The following is a 23,540-nucleotide window of genomic DNA, read 5'->3' as shown; positions in this document are numbered from 1 at the left end:
GCAAACCATAGCTCGCACCCCAAATGCAATGCTTATGACCTCACTATGTGTATACCAATAAATAATAACATCTAAAAGCTAAATATAATTAAAGAACAGCATATAGTCAAACCAGTTAGTGAAACTACAATCATAGTTGTCTCCTACTTCACCCTTAAAGAAGCGTCTACCAATAGGCCTTGAACGCAACTATACAGGATTACTTTGTTGTGTTTGAGACCTACTGATAGACACTTCGATGAAAGTTATGGCGAGTCTATGGAATTAAAAGAAGTGTGTTAACAGATGTTTAATCTGTGCTTTGGGGGACTGTCAGATGTATGGATGGAAGAATAAATGCCTGTTTTCGGAATACACGAAGGTGGGCGGTCCTATGAAGCGCCTGGTGGATTCATGACTGGGTCATGAGGTGCTGGAGGGCTTCATTCACAAACACTGCTGGTTGCCTGAATAGAAAATCAATGGGTTCTTGAATCCGGAGCTAGAAAATGGGTAAATGTAACATGGTTAATGTCAATGTTGGATCGATGGTAGGCGTCTTCAATGACTGATCAGCATAAGACTGATTAGATGGCTTGATCAGTGTTTTCATGTGTACATGAATGGGTGAATGATTGGATGCATTCAGGGCTGGAGAGGAACATTGATGGATAAACAGATCAGTTGATGGAAGGCCGAGTTGGCAGGTTATTGATACATGGATCAGAGAGGGAAGGGTTGCCGACCAGCCCAAACGGGGCATCAACCGCATCCCTTCCGGAGGGAGTGCTCTTGCCCCGCTACATGATGAAAAGTTACAAAAGATAAAAAACATAAGAAACACACAAGAATGAGTGAAATCTTTAATACAAGATCTATGTGCCTTCTATTCATTATAATGTAGGTCTTATCAAAGTGATATACTGTTCGACCACTCAGGAAGGGAGGTTGGGGTCAGTCAACGAGAGACTGTAGGCTCCATTTCAGTCCTGGAAAAAGAGAAAATAGCATGAAAAAAGACATAAGGCACGTCAAAATTCACCAACAGCCCGACAACACACAACTCTACTGGAAGGTCTCCTCAGCTCTCCATGTTCAGCGACTCAGGCAACCCATCCACCTCATACAGACTTGGTTGCCCAGTGTCCACTTAAAACTCAGCCTCACCTGACCACATTTCTTCTACTCATCAACAACAAGAAATAGCAACTAGTCCAACCCGGGGTTGACGGCATGAACTTGGATGACTTAGGGCATGATTTAGATCTTGGCAGATGGGTTACTCCGTCACAGCAGCAACAGATAACTCGGCCGCAGAAATATAAATCCCATAGGATACAATAGGATTTATATTGTGATGGAAGAACCCATTCACTGAGATCTAGATCAGGCCCTTCATCCCTATTGACCAAGGCCAAGTCACTCGGATTCACGCTCACCACCAACCTCTCACTCCAGGAGCACATCCCCTTGAAGGCCAGGAAACAGCTCTTCCTCCCGAAAAGAATCAAACAATTCCTCCGAAAGGGGGCTGAAATGTTCTTCCTCTGATAGCCCTTACCGTATCGGTCCATCAGAGGAAGTACTCTGTCGACGGAGCAAACAGGAGTTCCGTCAATGGGATATTTAGGCTCTGCCTATCTCTAAATGAGGTGGACAGACCGAGGGTTTGGTGGGCACAGTACTCTGTCGAGTTTGCAAAGGAGTATCCTGTCTGTGAAACTCTAAATGAGGGTCTTAGGGCCAGGTGTACCACCCTTCCAATTTCCGATTTGCATCGTTTTGCAACTCGCAATTTGCGACTCACAAAATGGAATTTACAACAGTGTCTCAGACACTGTTTGCAAGTCCCAATGGGGTTGCAAACAACCTGCCTCATTAATATTCCTACGATTTGAAACCCTATTGGGAATGGCCAGCACTCACAGGGATGGTGGCCTACTGGGGTCAGCAGACCACTATGTCTGTGACTGCTTTTTAAATAAAGTAGATTTTTTTTTATAAATGCAGCCCGTTTTCCTTAAAGGAAAACGAGATGCATTTAAAAAAGAAAAACTAAACGTTTTCTGATTCATTTTTTTTAAGATTACGCAGTAGTCCATGTGACCACTGCCCGCTCTTAAGAAATATTTCCGCTGCCAGCCGTTGGCGAGTGGCTTACCACCTTTTTGCAATGGGAGTGTTTTGTTTGCAAAACAATCGTACATTGAAGTGCAACTCGCTATTAGGAAGGGACGCCCTTGGCTCGCCCCTTCCTAATAGCGATTCGCAAAGCCAATTTTGCTAGTTGCTAATGGGTTACCGACTCGTAAAATAGGGTTTTACATTGTACAGACCTATTATGCAGTCGCAAACGGGACGATTTCCCGTTTGCGACCGCAAAAATTGGTCGTACATCTGGCCCTTAATTCTGCACCACAAAACAATTACATTTTTGTTTATTAACGTTATCACTGCTGTCTGGTTTCAACTCCAGATTATGCGCCACATTGTACAAAAGCTGCTCAGAATCTTCTCAACTCTCGGAAAAGCTCGATTTATGAAAATAAAGTCTCTGCACATTGGTGCAGCATACAGATCTTAAGTGTCATGAATAGCTAAAGATGAGCTAGAAGTTTGTTATTGATTCTATTTAGATGAATTTGTGGTTTTAAGTGGCCCGGAAGAGGCACTAGGAAGCAGTTAAGAATAGGAATGCCGCTAGTGCTCACAGTTTCAGGACAATGATTAGGGTGAAATGATGAGTCATGTTGAAGGCAACAGATAAATGAAGGTGAATAAGTAGATATTAGTTCAGTTCAGTTCAGTAGATCTTTATTTCGATGATTAAAAACCATCATAAAAATACATTGTACAAAATACATTAATTACATTTCTGAACCGTACATCATTAAAAGGAGGGTTGAAACATTTAAAACATATGGCATTATATACATCGTTGCTCAGTCTCTTGTATTTCTTAGTCTTACTACTATTTTTAGAAAATTCATAATAGAACACAGGGTACGCATATCACTGGCCTTTTGCAAAAAGGGTAGGGCAGTCTTGGCTTGACGGAGTTTTACTTCTTTTAAAATATCAACAAGAAATCTGCGGCGGGGAATTCGATAAAAAGAACGCAAAAGTACAAAATGAAGGGTCTCCTGCGGAGACCTATTGTCGCAGCCGCAGACTCCCTTCTGCTCAATTGTTAAAGTAAAACCTGATGGATATGCTAAAATATTATGTAACAAATTGAGCCTAAAACGACACATTAAAAATCTATCCTGCTGGTTGTACATTAAAAATAAATAGGGCTCCATGCCTTCTCCATTACTCACTAGACGGTGTGCCACAACCGATTTTTTTTTGCCGAGTCGGAGCTTAATCTTCGCAATTCGAGTTTTTCTAGTAGCTGTTTTTTAATTTGATGTCTGCAAGCGGTGGTAATGGAAGTCGGATCAGTGAATAGTAACGACTGATCGATGATTCCTAAGGTGTCCTTAATATACTTCAGCCAAGGAATTTGGAGGCAATTGTCTTTTTGTAAGCAATCGCCAACTATTACCCTACTTAGCTCAGCTTCGGGGTTCACCCAAATTCTGAGCCATGTCATAATAGGCCTCACGTTCACCTGGTCTGTGATAAATGGAATCCCAAGCTCAGTGTGTACAATTCCTGCTGGGGTACTCTGTGGTAGTTTCAGGATCCTACGTAGGAATTTATCTTCCTCCAATTGTAAAAGTTTTGCATCCCTGAAGCCCCAGACCTCTGCACCATATAAAGCCTTTGCAGTACTTACAGCTACGTATAGATTCATTACTTGCTCTGGTGACCAGCGACCCAGCCTTTGGGCAAAGTTGAGTATCGCACCGTGTGCGGAGACCAGCTTTCTACACCTTTCCTCAATTAAAAAGTCGAACTTTATCTCCCCATCAAACAAAAGGCCCAAGTAGGAGAAGGAATTTACAGTTTCTAGTGTGTGGGACCCTATTTTAAATACAAACTTCCTTCATGGTTTCTTGCCCACCACCATCACGTAGGATTTGTTCAGATTCACCGACAGATCTAATTTGTCCATGAATTCCACAAACCCATCAACGAGATGTTGTAGACTCAGAGCTGTTCGAGCAAGCAGGACCGCGTCATCCGCGTACAACAGTACCGGGATATGACGCGTTCCTGCTTTGGGACAATCCACATTTAAGTCAACCAGTTTTCTCTCCAACTCATTTATATAAAGGGAAAATGAAAAGGGGGCAAGGATACATCCCTGCCTCACTCCGCTGGTGCACGGGAAGGGATCGGTACTCCCCCCCCCGTGCTAAAGCGGACCTTGGCCGTGGTGTTCCAATGTAATTCCTTGAGAATGTTGAGAAGTCCGGGATCAATTCCCAGATTACTCATCATGACCCAAAGTTTACTCCTATTTACATTATCAAAAGCTGCAGCCAGATCCATAAAACCCATGTAGAGTGTACCTTTACTAGCCTTTGTGTATTTTGCTGCTAATAAGTAAAGGTTGAGGCATTGATTGCTTGTTGATTTACCCGATCTAAAGCCATATTGGGTGTCTGCTATGACGTGGTGCTCTTCTGTCCAGGCCATAAGGCGATATAAAACCGCCCTGCCCAGCAATTTGGCTGACACGTCTATCAACGAGATTGGTCTATAGCATTAAGGTTTGTCCCTACTCCCTTTTTTGAAGATAGGGACAATCAATGCTGTAGACCAAGATCGCGGAAGACCAGATTTTATAGCTGCGTTTAGCACCCTTGTCATAATAGGGGCCCAAAGATCGATGTTGCTTAGATAGAGGTCTGGTGGCGTACCATCAGGCCCGGAGCTTTGTTACGTGTCAGGCCTTGGATTGCTTGGGTGATTTCTTGAAGTGAAAATTCTGATTCACCAAGCAGAGCCCCGTCCCAACCCCCCTACAGACACAGTATCACTGCTATGATTGTAAAGGCCCTTGAAATGAGCCACCCACTGTTCGGGGAGTATATTATTGCTAAGCACCGGAGCATTACTGTCTTGAAAGCAGGGTCTATTGATGATTTTCCAGAATTCATTAAAATCTCTATTCTCCCCAGCCTCCCTTAGGTCAGCCCAGACTTCCGCTTGAAGCGTGGTCTTCCTCTGTTTAACCTTTGTTTTGTATATGTTTCTACTGAGAGCTACTTTCTGCTTGTCCCTAGGTTGGGTTTTAAGGCATGATTTTAAGTCTCTCAGTGCTCGCGAGCATTCGGAATCAAACCAGCGTGGTTGGGTTCCGTTCTTTTTGGTCCCTTTTACTTTCAGTAGTTCGCCCACCAAGTTAGTTAATGACTCAAACACTGAGACCAGCATACCTCCCTCTACTAAGGAATCAAGACAATCATAAATCTGTTTTTTACCTTTTTCTGCTAGAGTTCCATAGAACTCCTGGGCATTAATTTTTGCCCATCTAAGTCGCCCCCCCTGGTCCACTGGTCGCAACTCGATGGCTGCCGGTTTACTTCTAATAGAGCGACCACTATATATTAATTCCATCGTCAATGGGTTATGGTCGCTGAAGGGACTCCAATCTATTTTCACCTCCTTGACCCGGTCCTTTGCAAAGGTAGATATCATAATATAGTCTATAATGGAGTGGCATCCCCTACCTTTGAATGTTGGAGTGAGAGTACCATCCCTACCCGGGGCCACCAAGTCTATTGTATGTGTTAGAGCATAAGTGTCTAATAGCTTCATAAAGGTTGTGCCCTCCTTGTTGTGCTCGAAGTGTGGCCCACTCTCTGCCGGGCATGATGACCAGTCAGCACTTACAGGGAACAATTTTGGGCAAAGATGGCAATTTAAATCACCCATAATCAAGACTACAGGTTCTCCTACCCCTTTCCTCTGATTAATCTCATAATTAAGTATGTTATCTAGTTCCTGGATTACTGAGTAATTCCCATCCACTGGCCCTGAATTATAAATATTGAATATCAGTAATCTCAGCCCTTGACCTTGAAATACAACTGCCTGGATGGTGTGCGATGTCCAGGAAGGTTGTGACCATGAGCCTTCTACATCTAGATCAACATACAAAGCCAGCCCTCCCTTAGCTCTGCCTGATCTGCCTTCTATAGCTGGTACAAAGAAACACTTGTAACCCTCTATTTGATAAGGAGAGGATTCTACCGCCCATGTCTCCTGGAAAGCTAATATATGATAGCCGCGGAAGTTTTTCTTCCAATCACAATTTTCAAATTTCCCTGCCAAGCCTGCAATATTCCAGGACAGTAACATCAGACCTTCTCTCAGTGTTTTTTCAACCTCTCCTCCCTGGTTGTGTGTCCTTAGATCATCATTCCAAAGCAATGTCACTCCCTGATCACCCTCACCTACAGATGTTCGATGTACACCCACCCTCTTTGCTTGATAGCTTTCTGGGACCCTCTGTGCACTTAATTTATTGTCCACCCTTTCAGCCATCTTTTCATGACATTTCCCAATTTGGGATAGTCAGTCGTTTTCGTCAAGTGACTGTAGCGGGCTAAACCTGTTTGTATTTGCCCACTGAGTATAACCCTGTTCTCTCTGCTCTTCTATTCTAGCCCAGTGTCTTGTTGGTGTGTTTCCTGTTCTAGCATAAGCATAGACGTTTGCAGCGCGTCTTCTCGGGTAGAAGTATCCTAATGGTAAGGAACATATGGTGCTCGTTTGGTTTTTATTATAACTGCCTAATATGTATTTCACTAGATCAGCGTTCCTAAAGTTTACTACGATGCAATCCCCTGTGATATCTTTCCTCCTGCTGCCTATCCAGTTTACCCTTCTCACATGGACAATCTCTCCGCACTCTCCTCCCCGCAGGGGCCTGTGTATGTTTAACCACTTTATTATTTTGCTTTTCAGTTCCGTGTGTGACTCTTTCTCCCCTTCCCTGAGTTCGGGAACCCCTGTAAAAGCAACAACAAAAGGGCATGCTTCAGGGGGCAGATTAATATGTGGTGGTGCGTGATGAACAAATCTGTCATTCGACTCATGGCTTGTCAGATTTGTGTTAGTGTGGACATGGGTTGTTGGATTTCCTATTTGAGCTAGCAGGGCATTTGTTCGCTGTTGGGCCTTATCCGTGTCCTTTGTCCCCCCCTTCTGAGTATTTCCCCTCTCTACCTGGGCTGTAGGTTTGGGTATTTCGTGGACTTGTACAATAGTGCATTGCTCATTACTCACACAGTTATTATTACCGACTATCTGACCAGCTGGCGTGGGGCCTGCTAGGGAACGGTTTGCTGTTAAATTACAATCTATAGGGCCCTTAGATCTTCCCTGCTTTGTCAATTCATTAATCACTTTATCTAGCCTGCTAATTATTGGTTTCAGCTGATTCATAAGGAAAGTTTCCATGTGTTTTTGGAGGTCTCCTATTACTTCGTCCATCCATCCAGGTGGAGTTGGAGTTTGATGACGTGTCACTGGCACTTCGGTGACTGCTGCCTCCCTATCTTTCGAACCGTGTGTAACCCTGCTTTGTTTGTTTTTCCGAGGTTGGCCCTTCCTGCTTCCCCCTTGTTTTGATTTCCTATTTGTGTCTATGACTACTTCTTTTGCCACCTGCGCACAAGGAATACCTTCAGTGGAATTTTTTAGAGAGTCGGTATGGGAAATTACTGATGTGTTTAGAACAGTGGGTTGTGTAGGTGTATTTGGAATAGACAGACTTCTCTCTGTGCGCTCAATCTCCCTATTGACTTTTTGCAACATCAGGTCAATCGCAGTAGGTTGTAACGCAACATTTGGTTCAGACCCTAAAGGATTCAAGGTCCGAGACGAATATACTTTGCTTGTGACAGAGCGCGTTTTAGTTCTGTTGGACATAGCTGAAACAGGAAAGGAGGAGGGTGTAGGAACTTACACTGCAGCAACCCGCCACTACACTACCACCTTGTCTGGTTAGCTGGTGATTGAATCCTCCCTGCTTTACAACAAGATATATAAAAATTAAACCCTCCCGCGATTTCACAATGATCTATAGTCCACTGTTTATAATGTCTTTTTGTTTGCAATCAATTCAAGAATGGGTAGATGTCTAAGTAGCGTGCTACTGGGGTGGAGTTAGTAATATAGTACCTCTGAGACAGTCACAATGGGGGTGGCCCAGCCCGGCCTCATCTGGCCTCTGATGGTCGCAGATAGTCCCGCCCTTGTCCCAGGCTTCTCCCGGCGTCACCCGCACGCGTCCCGTGACGCGGGGGTTAGGCTGCCGGTTTCTAGCGCCTCCAGGCGCGTGATTGGCTGGTGGCGGCTGTGGGAGGAGCCGCTAGGGAGTCTGGGTGGTGTGGTCCCTGCCTCCTAACTGCGGCCGTATGGTGGATGAACGGCGGCGGGAGGGCGAACCAAACACAGCGGCAGGAAACAGGTGAGGAGCACAGTTGCCCCCAAGAGTTTGTAAGAGTCCCCCGCTCCACCGGGGTTAGGCTGCCGGTTTCTAGCGCCTCCAGGCGCGTGATTGCCTGGTGGCGGCTGTGGGAGGAGCTGCTAGGGAGTCTGGGTGGTGCGGTCCCTGCCTCCTCACTGCGGCCGTATGGTGGATGAACGGCGGCGGGAGGGCGAACCAAACACAGCGACAGGAAACAGGTGAGGAGCACAGTTGCCCCCAGGAGTTTGTAAGAGTCCCCCGCTCCACCGGGGTTAGGCTGCCGGTTTCCAGCGCCTCCAAGCGCGTGATTGGCTGGTGGTGGCTGTGTGAGGAGCCGCTAGGGAGTCTGGGTGGTGTGGTCCCTGCCTCCTCACTGCGGCCGTATGGTGGATGAACGGCGGCGGGAGGGCGAACCAAACACAGCGGCAGGAAACAGGTGAGGAGCACAGTTGCCCCCAGGAGTTTGTAAGAGTCCCCCGCTCCACCGGGGTTAGGCTGCCGGTTTCTAGCGCCTCCAGGCGCGTGATTGGCTGGTGGCGGCTGTGGGAGGAGCCGCTAGGGAGTCTGGGTGGTGTGGTCCCTGCCTCCTCACTGCGGCCGTATGGTGGATGAACGACGGCGGGAGGGCGAACCAAACACAGCGGCAGGAAACAGGTGAGGAGCACAGTTGCCCCCAGGAGTTTGTAAGAGTCCCCCTAGATATTAAATTATGTTTCAAGAACGCGAAGCCCGCTGTAAACACACTGGAGGAAGGGAGGGGCATATTTACAAGGGCTTTATCTCTGCTTTTTTGGTTTGCAAAGCCAAAAAAGCGGAGATAAAACGAGTGCCCTATTTACAAGAGGGTGCTAACATGCATAATCGCATGTTAGCACCCCTTTTCCCAACGCCTACCTTTGCATCTCCAATGAGATGTAAAGTGGGCGTTACTGGGCATACCCCGGATGGACTACCTTGCAAATATCGCTGATGTTTACATCGCAATATTTACAAGGCAGCCCAGATGATTTTAGCAGATGTTAGATTTTGGCGAAAACTGTCGTTTTCGGCAAAATCTAACGTCTGCTAAACTCCTGACTTAGCCAATCCTAACATAGGGGGTGGATTATGCTGATATGACCCTGTGGGTCGTATCAGCAAGGTTATCGCCGTTTTGCAGGGAACATTGCTGGAAAACCAGCGATGTTCCCTGCAAAAGGGCGATAACCTCGCTATCTCTGGAATTTTTATCGCCCTGGAGAAACGCGTTGTTAATAATGCGCTACTAGGGCGATACATTTCAGAGATAGCCTGCGACAATATTATTATCGCTAAGCACGGCCAGCGATAATTGATGATATGGCCCGCAGTCTCTACAACAACTGATAAAACCCGATTTAAATGTGTGTATTTAACTACTAGAATTATGTTGATTAGATTGCCCAGTTTAACAGCTTCCAATGACCTTTGAGAAGACCTCAGGTCCTGAGAAAGTTTGGAGTTTATTAATATCTTCAACAGAGGGTTCTTTTAACAGAGTGAAACCTCATGTACTAAAGCATTTGTCATTTGTGAACCTTCTAATTTGGCAAATCAGAGGGCTTGTGACCCTTTTTTAGATATATTATACCAAATTAACTATTTGGAAAAGGTTTTGGAATTGTTAAATGGGTTTAGAAAATATTAATGAATCACTTTTTGGAAGGGATGTCTTAATGGTGTCTCTTCCAAATACTGATTCCTTATTCTGTTGTAATGTTTTGCTCCCAAAATCAGGTTGCAAAACATTGATATGTAGCGCCAACCCAAAGAAGGTGGTAACCCATTTGCAATGACCACAGCAAGCCCCCACGCCTGTGATTTAGTAAATCGTATTGAGTAGCAATTTGCTACCTACCTCATTCATATTTAGGTGGTAGGTCGAATTGTGACCCAGTGAAATTCTGTATTTTGTGAATCGACCTAATTGTACATAGATTTGTTTGCAAATTAAGAATGGATTTGGTAAACGTTGGGTGCAAATTGCAACCCCTTTTATCTTTGTACACAAAGCCCCCCAGTAAAGAACATTAGGTGGGGGTTTGGTCACCCCATCGGTCTAACAGTGCCATAGCTTATAGGGTGGAGCTTTAGCACTGTTTTCCGGAGCTGGATGTGTGGAACCCTTCGATGGTTTCACCTTCGCGGTAGTCCTCAGTAGGTCATTATTTTAAATTTCTTTAAGAGGCACCCGGCATCATTAGATTCACCCCTGGAACTCAGGGTTTTTGCAGGACTGGGAAGATGTGGCAACAAGAGCTGGATGGCTTTCATATTCTCATCACAGAACTGAGCAAATTCTTCACGGGTCTCAACGAGGCCGGTCTGTGGTTTATTCTTAATGTAACTCAGGGAAGGCCTGGGGGTCACCGCTGTGTGCCCTGCAGTGATTGCCCTATTTGGACCCTTTTTGGAGTACCCTCTGCATTGCACCCTCACTGGTGGTGGCACATGCCAGCAGGGATGACTGAATGCTGAGCTGACACAGTAATAGTAGCATTCATGTGATCTCTGAGAATGGGGCTGATACAAGTCGAATAACTCTGCAAGGAGGTGGACAGGTCCTGGAATCTAGTAACTGGATTGTGCCACACCACACACACATGCATACATGTGAGCAGACAAAGACACTCGCACACACCCAGTCACATACAATCACAGGTGCAGACACACACACACCCAGGTGAACATGCACACACACATATACTTACACACGCACAGACACACACGCACACAGCCAGACACACACAAACATAGATGCACGCGCACACATACATTCAACATGAATTCTCTTCCCCAGTGTCCTTGTGTCTTCTCACCATCATCTAATGTCTTGGTCTGGGCCCTTCTGGGTTTGGCCATCTGGGATCCTGACCAGGTCCAGCTGGCCTCTGCTGAGGACCCCCTCGTTCACCGCCGAAGAATTGTGGGGGAATAAACTCTGGCTCTGGGCCCTTCCCGGGTCTTCCCCCCGTGTCTCTTTCATCATGGTTCATTGCAGGGCCCCTGTTTCTCATTGGTGCGTCCATGGGTCGCTCGTGGCCACCGTCCTCTTTGAAAGGCCCTGTGTGAAGAAAAGGCTACAGTTTCATGGCTTCTTACGTTTCTGAAAATGTTACAAAAATGATTTGGCATATATTTTAGAGAAGAAAAAGCCGGGGTGCTGGAGGCTGAGGCTAGAATGAGAGCCCCTTTCTACAGTGCTGTATCCCCTGTATCCTGCACTCCTCCCCCACCTTGCGCGACCCTCTCCCTGTAATAACACCCCCCCCGCTGTGCCTGCAGTGCTTCAAATGGACGGCATGTCCACAGAGAGAGCACCCGTACCGTACTCTCCACGAGAAGTCTAAGTCGGTTAAAGCACTGTGCCCCTACAGCATGCACTGCCCTCCCCCACACCCGGTGACGCTCCCCCTGCCTCTCAGGCTACCCTCTCTTGCACCCTAGCCCCACCCCCCCAGCCAGCCTGTGCTCTCTCACTGCACTCTCACCTTTTGCTTTCTCCTTGCTACCTTTTTTATTCTCCCTTTGAACCCCGGGCTGCTCCCCCTTGTGCTCTCCTCCCCTTGTACCCCGGGCTGCTCTCCCTTGTGTTCTCCTCCCCTTGTACCTTGTGCTGCTCTCCCTTGTGCTCTCCTCCCCTTGTACCCAGGGCTGCTCTCCCTTGTGCTCTCCTTCCCTTGTACCCCAGACTGCTCTTCCTTGTGTTCCCCTCCCCTTGTACCCCGGGCTGCTCTCCCTTGTGTTCTCCTCCCCTTGTACCTTGTGCTGCTCTCCCTTGTGCTCTCCTCCCCTTGTACCCAGGGCTGCTCTCCCTTGTGCTCTCCTCCCCTTGTACCCTGGGCTGCTCTCCCTCGTGCTCTCCCCCCCTTGTACCCTGTGCTGCTCTCCCTTGTGCTCCCCTCCCCTTGTACCCTGGTCTGCTCTCCCTTGTGTTGTCCTCCCCTCGTACCCCGGGCTGCTCCCCCTTGTGCTCCCCTAGCCTTGTACCCTGGGCTGCTCTCCCATGTGCTCTCCTCCCCTTGCACCCAGGGCTAATCTACCATATGCTCTCCTCTCCTTGTACCCCAGGCTGCTCTCCCTTGTGCTCCCCTTCCCTTGTACCCCAGGCTGCTCTTCCTTGTGCTCCCCTACCCTTATACCCCAGGCTGCTCTCCCTTGTGCTCTCCTCCCCTTGTACTCTGGGCTGCTCTCCCTTGTGCTCTCCTCCCCTTGTACTCCGGGCTGCTCCCCCTTGTGCTGTCCTCTCCTTGTACCCCAGGCTGCTCTCCCTTGTGCTCTCCTCCCCTTGTACCCTGGGCTGCTCTCCCATGTGCTCCCCTCCCCTTGTACCCTGGGCTGCTCTCCCCCGTGCCCTCCGCTTGTACCCCGGGCTGCTCTACCTCATGCTCTTCTCCCCGTTAACCCTGGGCTGCTCCCCCTTGTGCTCCCCTCCCCTTGTACCCTGGGCTGCTCCCCCTTGTGCTCTCCTCCCCTTGTACCCCGGGCTGCTCTCCCTCGTGCTCTCCTCCCCTTGTACCCAGGGCTGCTCTCCCTTGTGCTGCTCTCCCCTTGTACCCAGGGCTGCTCTCCCTCGTGCTCTCCGCCCCTTGTATCCCGGACTGCTCTCCCTCATGCTCTCCTCCCCTTGTACCCAGGGCTGCTCTCCCTTGTGCGGCTCTCCCCGTGTACCCCGGGCTGCTCTCCCTTGTGCTCTCCTCCCCTTGTACCCCGGGCTGCTCCCCCTTGTGCTCCCCTCCCCTTGTACCCTGGGCTGCTCTCCCTTGTGCTCCCCTTCCCTTGTACCACAGGCTGCTGTCCCATATGCTCTCCTCTCCTTTTACCCCGGGCTGCTCTCCGTTGTGCTGTCCTCCCCTTGCACCCCGGGCTAATCTACCATATGCTCTCCTCTCCTTGTACCCCAGGCTGCTCTCCCTTGTGCTCTCCTTCCCTTGTACCCCAGACTGCTCTTCCTTGTGTTCCCCTCCCCTTATACCCGGTGCTGCTCTCCCTTGTGCTCTCCTACCCTTGGACCCCAGGATGCTCTCCCTAGTGCTCCCCTCCCCTTGTACCAAGGGCTGCTTTCCCTTGTGCTCTCCTCCCCTTGTACCCTGGGCTGCTCTCCCTTGTGCTGCTCTCCCCTTGTACCCAGGGCTGCTCTCCCTCATGCTCTCCGCCCCTTGTACCCCGGGCTGCTCTCCCTCATGCTCTCCTCCCCTTGTACCCAGGGTTGCTCTCCCTTGTGCGGCTCTCCCCGTGTACCCTGGGCTGCTCTCCCTTGTGCTGCTCTCCCCTTGTACCCGGGCTGCTCTCCCTTGTGCGGCTCTCCCCGTGTACCCCGGGCTGCTCTCCCTTGTGCTGCTCTCCCCTTGTACCCTGAGCTCCTCTCCCTTGTGCTCCCCTCCCCTGGTACCCTGGGCATCTCTTCCTTGTCCTCTCCTCCCCTTGTACCCTGGGCTGATCTCCCTTGTGCTCTCCTCCCCTTGTACCCCGGGCTGCTCTCCCTCATGCTGTCCTCCCCTTGTACCCAGGGCTGCTCTCCCTTGTGCGGTTCTCCCCGTGTACCCCGGGCTGCTCTCCCTTGTGCTGCTCTCCCCTTGTACCCCGGGCTGCTCTCCCCGTGTACCCCAGGCTGCTCTCCCTTGTGCGGCTCTCCCCGTGTACCCCGGGCTGATCTCCCTTGTGCTGCTCTCCCCTTGTACCCCGGGCTGCTCTCCCTTGTGCGGCTCTCCCCTTGTACCCCGGGCTGCTCTCCCTTGTGCTGCTCTCCCCTTGTACCCCGGGCTGCTCTCCCTGTGTACCCCGGGCTGCTCTCCCTTGTGCGGCTCTCCCCGTGTACCCCGGGCTGATCTCCCTTGTGCGGCTCTCCCCGTGTACCCCGGGCTGATCTCCCTTGTGCTGCTCTCCCCTTGTAGCCTTGGGGTCTTCATTGCTGGGGAGCTCCCTATAACACCCCGAGGAGCAGTGACCTCCTCCTGCTTCCCCCAGCTCCGGAGAATTAGGAAAATCTGAAAAGATCCAACATTTGAAGCCATTATCCAAGTGATCATCACCACAGTCATCTCTGGGATAGACCACGCCCACTCCCTTCACCGGGGGGTTCCAACAGACCTCAGTCACCGACTACAAACAGCACAGAACCAGACAGCCAGGCAAGGCACTGGCACATCAGCCCGCTGATGAGAAAGCTACCCCTGCACCCAGCAGCAGGAAGGACCATCTTCAAAGCTGGATGCATTATTTTCAAATCCCTCCATGGAAGGAGCCCGGCCTTTATATCATCCAGAATTCAGAAGTGCGCCCCTAGTGGAAACCTGAGGTCCATCCATGGGAATCTACTAACAATCCATACATTCAAAAAGAAGAATTTCGGTGGAGCTAGATTCCCTGTATTTACCCCCACCCTGCATATGGAATTCCCTTCTTGACATCCGACCCACCCCCAATTATTCAGGCAACTCCTAAAAACATGGGTCTTTAGACAAGCAAAGGACTAAACCCTGTGTAGCGTAACGGGTCCTGTTACCCTAGGGCCAAGGAACCGACCCGGTGTATGTGCGCTCTATAGATTCCAAGTAGCATAATATAACAATTCATATTTATAAATTAATTATTAACTGAATTTTAAATATCTATATTAGGGAATCTTTTTTGGGGTTATATTTTAGATGTGGGCTGCTAGGTTTGTAGGGTATAGGATAGGAAGTTAATTAAATAATAATTCAATAGCAGTTAGTTATTATTAGATCATTACTGTACACTAATTATGTAAATTGATGAATTGTTTTTAGTTTTGTAATACATTTGCATATATATATATGTTAATTAATCATTTTTATATTAAATGTTTTAATATTTTTTAATACATTCATGTGGGTTACTCATATATGTAATGTGCTTGAAGTGCAGAACTTTCCCTACCATTGCTTAGACTGCAGTTGGAATAGTCAATTTAATCCCTCAGAAGTCCAAAGCTTTCCCTACTGCTGCACAGCCTGGAGTGTGAATACAAAACTTGACCTCTCCAATGTCCAACACCTTCCCTTCTGTTGCGTTGTTTGGAGTGGGAATAGTCATTTTAACCCCTCCGAAGTCGAACGCCTTCCCTTCTGTTGCGCTGTTTGGAGTGGGAATAGTCATTTTAACCCCTCCGAAGTCGAACGCCTTCCCTTCTGTTGCGCTGTTTGGAGTGGGAATAGTCATTTTAACCCCTCCGAAGTCCAACGCCTTCCCTTCTGTTACGCTGTTTGGAGTGGGAATAGTCATTTTAACCCCTCCGAAGTCCAACACCTTCCCTTCTGTTACGCTGTTTGGAGTGGGAATAGTCATTTTAACCCCTCCGAAGTCCAACACCTTCCCTTCTGTTACGCTGTTTGGAGTGGGAATAGTCATTTTAACCCCTCCGAAGTCCAACACCTTCCCTTCTGTTACGCTGTTTGGAGTGGGAATAGTCATTTTAACCCCTCCGAAGTCCAACACCTTCCCTTCTGTTACGCTGTTTGGAGTGGGAATAGTCATTTTAACCCCTCCGAAGTCCAACACCTTCCCTTCTGTTACGCTGTTTGGAGTGGGAATAGTCATTTTAACCCCTCCGAAGTCCAACACCTTCCCTTCTGTTACGCTGTTTGGAGTGGGAATAGTCATTTTAACCCCTCCGAAGTCCAACACCTTCCCTTCTGTTACGCTGTTTGGAGTGGGAATAGTCATTTTAACCCCTCCGAAGTCCAACACCTTCCCTTCTGTTACGCTGTTTGGAGTGGGAATAGTCATTTTAACCCCTCCGAAGTCCAACACCTTCCCTTCTGTTACGCTGTTTGGAGTGGGAATAGTCATTTTAACCCCTCCGAAGTCCAACACCTTCCCTTCTGTTACGCTGTTTGGAGTGGGAATAGTCATTTTAACCCCTCCGAAGTCCAACACCTTCCCTTCTGTTACGCTGTTTGGAGTGGGAATAGTCATTTTAACCCCTCCGAAGTCCAACACCTTCCCTTCTGTTACGCTGTTTGGAGTGGGAATAGTCATTTTAACCCCTCCGAAGTCCAACACCTTCCCTTCTGTTACGCTGTTTGGAGTGGGAATAGTCATTTTAACCCCTCCGAAGTCCAACACCTTCCCTTCTGTTACGCTGTTTGGAGTGGGAATAGTCATTTTAACCCCTCCGAAGTCCAACACCTTCCCTTCTGTTACGCTGTTTGGAGTGGGAATAGTCATTTTAACCCCTCCGAAGTCCAACACCTTCCCTTCTGTTACGCTGTTTGGAGTGGGAATAGTCATTTTAACCCCTCCGAAGTCCAACACCTTCCCTTCTGTTACGCTGTTTGGAGTGGGAATAGTCATTTTAACCCCTCCGAAGTCCAACACCTTCCCTTCTGTTACGCTGTTTGGAGTGGGAATAGTCATTTTAACCCCTCCGAAGTCCAACACCTTCCCTTCTGTTACGCTGTTTGGAGTGGGAATAGTCATTTTAACCCCTCCGAAGTCCAACACCTTCCCTTCTGTTACGCTGTTTGGAGTGGGAATAGTCATTTTAACCCCTCCGAAGTCCAACACCTTCCCTTCTGTTACGCTGTTTGGAGTGGGAATAGTCATTTTAACCCCTCCGAAGTCCAACACCTTCCCTTCTGTTACGCTGTTTGGAGTGGGAATAGTCATTTTAACCCCTCCGAAGTCCAACACCTTCCCTTCTGTTACGCTGTTTGGAGTGGGAATAGTCATTTTAACCCCTCCGAAGTCCAACACCTTCCCTTCTGTTACGCTGTTTGGAGTGGGAATAGTCATTTTAACCCCTCCGAAGTCCAACACCTTCCCTTCTGTTACGCTGTTTGGAGTGGGAATAGTCATTTTAATCCCTCCGAAGTCCAACACCTTCCCTTCTGTTACGCTGTTTGGAGTGGGAATAGTCATTTTAACCCCTCCGAAGTCCAACACCTTCCCTTCTGTTACGCTGTTTGGAGTGGGAATAGTCATTTTAACCCCTCCGAAGTCCAACACCTTCCCTTCTGTTACGCTGTTTGGAGTGGGAATAGTCATTTTAACCCCTCCGAAGTCCAACACCTTCCCTTCTGTTACGCTGTTTGGAGTGGGAATAGTCATTTTAACCCCTCCGAAGTCCAACACCTTCCCTTCTGTTACGCTGTTTGGAGTGGGAATAGTCATTTTAACCCCTCCGAAGTCCAACTCCTTCCCTTCTGTTAAGCTGTTTGGAGTGAGAATAGTCATTTTAACCCCTCCGTAGTCCAACTCCTTCCCTTCTGTTATGCTGTTTGGAGTGGGAATAGTCATTTTAACCCCTCCGAAGTCCAACACCTTCCCTTCTGTTACGCTGTTTGGAGTGAGAATAGTCATTTTAACCCCTCCGAAGTCCAACACCTTCCCTTCTGTTACGCTGTTTGGAGTGGGAATAGTCATTTTAACCCCTCCGAAGTCCAACACCTTCCCTTCTGTTGCGCTGTTTGGAGTGGGAATAGTCATTTTAATCCCTCCGAAGTCCAACACCTTCCCTTCTGTTACGCTGTTTGGAGTGGGAATAGTCATTTTAACCCCTCCGAAGTCCAACACCTTCCCTTCTGTTACGCTGTTTGGAGTGAGAATAGTCATTTTAACCCCTCCGAAGTCCAACACCTTCCCTTCTGTTACGCTGTTTGGAGTGGGAATAGTCATTTTAACCCCTCCGAAGTCCAACACCTTCCCTTCTGTTGCGCTGTTTGGAGTGGGAATAGTCATTTTAATCCCTCCGAAGTCCAACACCTTCCCTTCTGTTACGCTGTTTGGAGTGGGAATAGTCATTTTAATCCCTCCGAAGTCCAACACCTTCCCTTCTGTTACGCTGTTTGGAGTGGGAATAGTCATTTTAACCCCTCCGAAGTCCAACACCTTCCCTTCTGTTGCGCTGTTTGCAGCAGGAATTAGTCAATTTTACCCTTCCTAAGGCCAAAACTTTCCTTACCTTCGCTCTGTTTGAAGTGGGGATATTACATTTAACCCCTTGAAGTTCAGCACTTTCCCTACTGTTGTTTAGACTGGAGTGGATTTTCACCCTTCCGAATGTGAAATAACGATGGTGAAAACATATATTGATTAACATCTTAGATAAGAGACACCGGGGGCTGCCTGAGGATACCCGCTCATATGACCTGGAGTCCTGGCTCTCCTCTTGTAACCATGGATGTAGTGTCACTTTACACCTCCACACCACACACTGTGGGCTTATAAGCATGTGCCTATTTCTTGAAACAGAGGAATGTGGGTGGATTTCAAAACTTTCAAATGTTATTTTTTACATGACAGAAATATGTTTCAAAGCAATTTTTTTTGTTTAATCAAACATTATTTTGACAAAATCGCGGAACTGCTGTGGTCACCTCCTTTTCCCCAAGTTATGCGACCCTCACTATGGGCTGGTGGGAGAAGGAACTTGCATAGGTTTCTGTTCAACCATCGCTCAACCCAATAACTTTTCTAAGTTGCGATAAACCATAATTTTTATATTAAGAGTTTAATATTTTTTCTACATTCATGAGATTACTCATATATGTAATGTGTTTGAAGGGAAGATCTTTCCCTACTTGGTGTGTTCCACACACACCAACAGTAAACTGATCTTGCCTTATCGCCACACAACCAATTGGTACGTGTTCATGAACGCCAAATAACTGATAGCTGGAATGTAGGTCGCATATTAGTAAATTCACTGCAACCACATCTGTGTCGGTCTCCCTTCCCCCAACATTTAAATTCTGCGCTTCTGGATTTGTACTCTGGAATGCCAACCTTTGGGGCCACCGGGCCCCTCTGGGGGTCCCCGTCGTCCACCACCGAAGCCGTCTGGGGGAGGTGGGTGTGGCCCTTGGCCTTTTCCTGATTCGCGGCTGCTGCTCTCGTCCATAGACCCTGTGTGAAGAAAGGACAGGAGTAAATCTCAAGCAATGTCTTTCCTCAGGCTTTCAAGTATGTCAGAGAAGAAAACTCCTAGACAAAGGGCTAGAATGCATTGAGGTAACTGATAGGTTGGCTGGTGTATTGGTGGCCCTCTTTTCACCAGTGCACTCTGGGGCAGCAGTGTGGAAGGGGAGCCCCTCCCTGGTTGCAGTGCTGGAGCAGCCTCTAGAGCGAGACCCCCCCTGCACCCTGCACCTGCCGTCCATCTTGCCTTGCTCTCCCTCTGTGCGATGCAATGCTCCCCCTACTAAAGAAGTACCTCCCTCATCCAGAGATGCTCGACACCCCGCTTCCTGTGCTGCTCTCTCACTGCTCCCTAAGGTCTCCCTCTGCACCCTAAGCTCATCTCCTCTGAACTCTCTCCACCATTCTCCTACTTGTGCTCTCCTTGCACCCTCTTCTGCTGCCCCGTGCACCCTAGGCTGATCCCCCTCTGCACCATGTGGTGCTCTCCCCTTCGCTGCATTCTTCTCCCCTTGCACCGCTCTCTCCTGCTCCTTCCCCTACACCCTCTTTGTGTTCTCCACCTGCTTCCTGTGTTTCTCCCCTGTGATGCTCTGCCCTTCACCCTACACTGATCTCTCCAGGTGGTGCTCTCCTATATCCTGTGATCTACTATTGCACTCTCTGCTTCCCCTGTATCCTGCGCTCTCCAGCACCCGGCGCTTCCCCTGTATCCTATGCTCTCCAGCACCCCGCACTTCTCCTGTATCCTGTGCTCTCCAGCACCCGGCAGTTCCCCTGTATCTTGTTCCCTCCAGCACCCCGCACTTCCCCTGTATCCTATGCTCTCCAGCACCCTGCACTTCTCCTGTATCCTGTGCTCTCCAGCATCTGGCGCTTTTTTTCTGTATCCTGTGCTCTCACACTACAGCCTGCACTTCCCCTGTATCTTATGCTCTCCCACTATACCTTGCACTTCTCCTGTATCCCTGCACTCTCCAGCACACGGCACTTTCCCTATATCCTGCGCTCTCCAGCACCTGATGTTTCCCCTGTATCCTGTGCTCTCCCACTATACCCTGCACTTCCCCTGTATCTTATGCTCTCAAGAACCCTGTGCTTCCCCTGTATCCTCTGCTCTTCATCACCTGATGCATACCCTCTATCCTGTGCTCTCCAGCACCCTTTGCTTCCCCTTTATCGTGCACTTTACAACACCTGGCACTTGCTTCCCCTCTATCCTTTGCTCCCCAGCACCCGGCACTTCCACTGTATCCTGTGCTCTCCAGTACCTGAATCTTCCCCTGTATCCTGTGGTCTCCAGCACCTGATGTTTCCCCTGTATTATATGCTCTCCAGCACCTGATGCTTCCCCTATATCCTGTGCTTTCCAGCACCCTGCGCTTCCCCAGTATCGTGTGCTCTCCAGCACCTGGCGTTTTCCTTGTATCCTGCCCTCTCGAGCCCCCGGAGCTTCCCCTGTATTCTATGGTTTCCAGCACCCAACACTTAGCCTGTATCCTGTAGTCTTCAGCACCTCACATTTTCCCTGTATCCTGTGCTCTCCATCACCCTGCGCCTCTTCTGTATACTGTGCTCTCCCACTACACACTTTACGTCCCCTGTAACCTATGCTGTCCCACTATCCATTGGAATTCCCCTGTATCTTATGCTCTCCAGCACCCTGTTTCCTCTGCTCTTCAGCACCCGGCACTTCTCCTGTATCCTGTGCCCTCCAGCACCTGACGCTTCCCCTGTATTCTGCGTTCTCCAGCACCTGATGCTTCCCCTGAATCCTGTGCTTTCCAGCACCTGATGCTTCCCCTGTATCCTATGGTCTCCAGCAACCGGTGCTTACCCTGTATCCTGTGTTCTCCAGATCCCTGTGCCTCTTCTGTATCCTGTGGTCTCCCACTACACCCTGTACTTTCCCTTTATCCTATGCTGTCCCACTATACTCTAGACTTCCCATGTATCTTATGCTGTCCAGCACCCTGTGCTTCCCCTGTATCGTCTGCTCTTCAGCACCCGGCGCTTCTCCTGTATCCTGTGCCCTCCAGCACCTGACGCTTCCCCTGTATCCTGTGCTTTCCAGCACCTTACGCTTCCCCTGTATCCTGTGCTTTCCAGCACCTGATGCTTCCCCATATCTTATGCTCTCCAGTACTCTGTGCTTCCCCTGTATCCTGTGCTCTCCAGCATCTGGCGCTTTTTTCTGTATCCTGTGCTCTCACACTACACCCTGCACTTCTCCTGTATCTTATGCTCTTCCACTATACCTTGCACTTCCCCTGTATCCCTGCGCTCTCCAGCACCTGACGTTTCCCCTGTATCCTGTGCTCTCCCACTATACCCTGCACTTCCCCTGTATCTTATGCGCTCCAGAACCCTGTGCTTCCCCTGTATTCTCTGCTCTTCAGCACCTGATACGTACCCTCTATCCTGTGCTCTCCAGTACCCTGTGCTTCCCCTGTATCCTGTGCTCTCCAGTGTCTGAAGGTTTAACAAGGTCGATCTGGTTCTCAAGCTCCACAAATAATTTGCAATAGCGCCAGCGTAGGTAATTGCAGGCAGGATTGTTTTTGGGCCGGAAGAGGCACCTTCCTGCCGAGAAACAGTCCAGAGCGGCGTTTTCCTCTTTGTGCGCTGCAGAATGCAGCGCACGTGAAAAGAGGAAAAAACGAGGAGAAATAAAAATATTCCTCATCGTTACACCTGCTCTGGGAGGCGTAAGATTTTGCCGCTGTTCCATGTTTAAGTGATTAAGTAAATCTGGGGCACCGTCAGAATACATGGGTGCTGCATGGGAACACGCACCGCAACGCCCATGGAACAGCTCCTTGAAGCCACTTTTGCTGCTTCGTCTTACTCCATATCTATGAGGCCATCCGAAGACACGCAGGGCGGCTTTGCGTCACTTCATAGATATGATTGAGAGGCTTGCACTGCGGAGCGTCAAAAAAACGACCCCCTGACAGCGTAAGCCTCTCAGAAATAAGCCCCGGTACTAGACAAATTCTAAAACTTTTCCAACTCTGTACGTGTGCGCAACTTTGTATTATTTTTTATTCAATTTCCGGTGCAGGACAAGTTATGTGGTGGAAAGTAAATGATTAAAAAACATTTTGTGTTGGTTTGCGTCACTTTTATGACGCAAGCCGAGGGCAAAATACTAGTAAATCACTCTCAGTCTCTCCAATGGCAAGTGCCTAGAGGCACACTATTCTGCTTCAGTGCTGTAGAGATGTGTACTCCTTCCCTCAGTCAGTCCCCGGTGATCTTTTCCCCTCTCGTGAGCCGCCTCTCGCGCCCTCTTCCCTTACACCTGCCTCCTTCTCACCTCTTTCTTCGAGCTTTCCCCCCCCTCCCCCCCCCCCCCCCTCTTACTGCATGTCCCATCCGCGGGTGGAGAAGAGAGAGAGCTCTGTATTTTATCATCAATGCTCTAAACCTGTGATGTCAATTGAGGTGACTTACCAGACCCTTCGGGGGGCTCTGAGTGTGCCATGGCCAGGCCCAGCAAGGCGGTGAACAGCAGCAGGGCCCTCATGGTAGCTTCTTCCTCAAGGGGGGTGAAGACAGGAGCCAGCCGTGGACGGAGCCCACCACCCGCTCCTTTTAAGCTCAACCCCGGGGGTGTCTCGCCCGCACCGCCTTGGAAACCCGGGAAGCTATAATTATCAGATTTAGTTTGTGTTCCGCAGCTCGGATTGCAGACGTCATCGTCACAAGTGACCATTTCCAAGAAAGCACTGGACACTGGAAACCATGAGAAACCAGAGGACAAAGCCCATCAGAATCCCTGTCCGCCCCTCATCAGGAGAAGCAGGTACTTCCGGTTCTGATGCTCCCATCACGGGTCTTGCAGGACGTCATTGGCTCGGTAACCGGGGCCTCCTTATGACAAGCTCAACAAAGACCCCTTGTATAGGAAGGAGGGTGTTTTGGACTTTCCACTCCTAATACAGCCACGTCATTAGCCTCGGTACTCCAGACATTCAACCACAGGAAGTGGTGTAACCCTACAACCGTGAGGACCAGCACAGGGCTGCAGCTTGTCTCAGGACTGGGAGTGAAGGACATTCTTGTCAGAGGGTGTAGGCCCCTGAGGGTCTCGTGGCCAGGTGAGTCTCACAGGAGGACATGTCATGGGACCACCACTGAACACCTCAGACGGGGGCTCCGATGAAAAAGAATCTTTCAAAATCTGGAACTCCTGGGATCAAAAGTTGCATCCGACGAGTGACGCGGCCTTCTCGTTTTTCTTTCTCTGATTACACATAATCTAGTTATAGTGGGCACCCTGTACCGT

At 49.0% G+C, this 23,540-nt stretch overlaps 1 protein-coding gene across 1 annotated transcript; it reads right to left on the bottom strand.

The window, feature by feature from the left end:
- Positions 1 to 828: 828 nt before the first annotated feature.
- On the bottom strand, positions 829 to 22,851 carry LOC146813432 (uncharacterized). Its single transcript, XM_085620198.1, has 4 exons — positions 22,706 to 22,851; positions 19,118 to 19,237; positions 11,188 to 11,432; positions 829 to 968 (listed from the first exon to the last, which is right to left on the bottom strand). The coding sequence occupies exons 1-3, from the start codon at positions 22,776 to 22,778 to the stop codon at positions 11,194 to 11,196; spliced, it is 432 nt and encodes a 143-aa protein (XP_085476324.1). The 5' UTR covers positions 22,779 to 22,851; the 3' UTR covers positions 829 to 968; positions 11,188 to 11,193.
- Between the last annotated feature and the right edge of the window lie 689 nt (positions 22,852 to 23,540).

Source organism: Triturus cristatus, chromosome 7 (genome assembly GCF_964204655.1).
Source record: "Triturus cristatus chromosome 7, aTriCri1.1, whole genome shotgun sequence".
Lineage (NCBI taxonomy): Eukaryota > Metazoa > Chordata > Amphibia > Caudata > Salamandridae > Triturus > Triturus cristatus.
This window is presented reverse-complemented; position numbering and strand designations above follow the sequence as displayed.

Coding starts and splice junctions, on each gene's coding strand:
- LOC146813432 (XM_085620198.1), bottom strand. CDS start 22,778: ATGAGGGCCCTGCTGCTGTTCACCGCCTTGCTGGGCCTGGCCATGGCA. Junction 19,238..22,705: donor AGAGCCCCCCGAAGGGTCTG/GTAAGTCACCTC, acceptor TTCTTCACACAG/GGTCTATGGACGAGAGCAGC. Junction 11,433..19,117: donor GGGGCCCGGTGGCCCCAAAG/GTTGGCATTCCA, acceptor TTCTTCACACAG/GGCCTTTCAAAGAGGACGGT.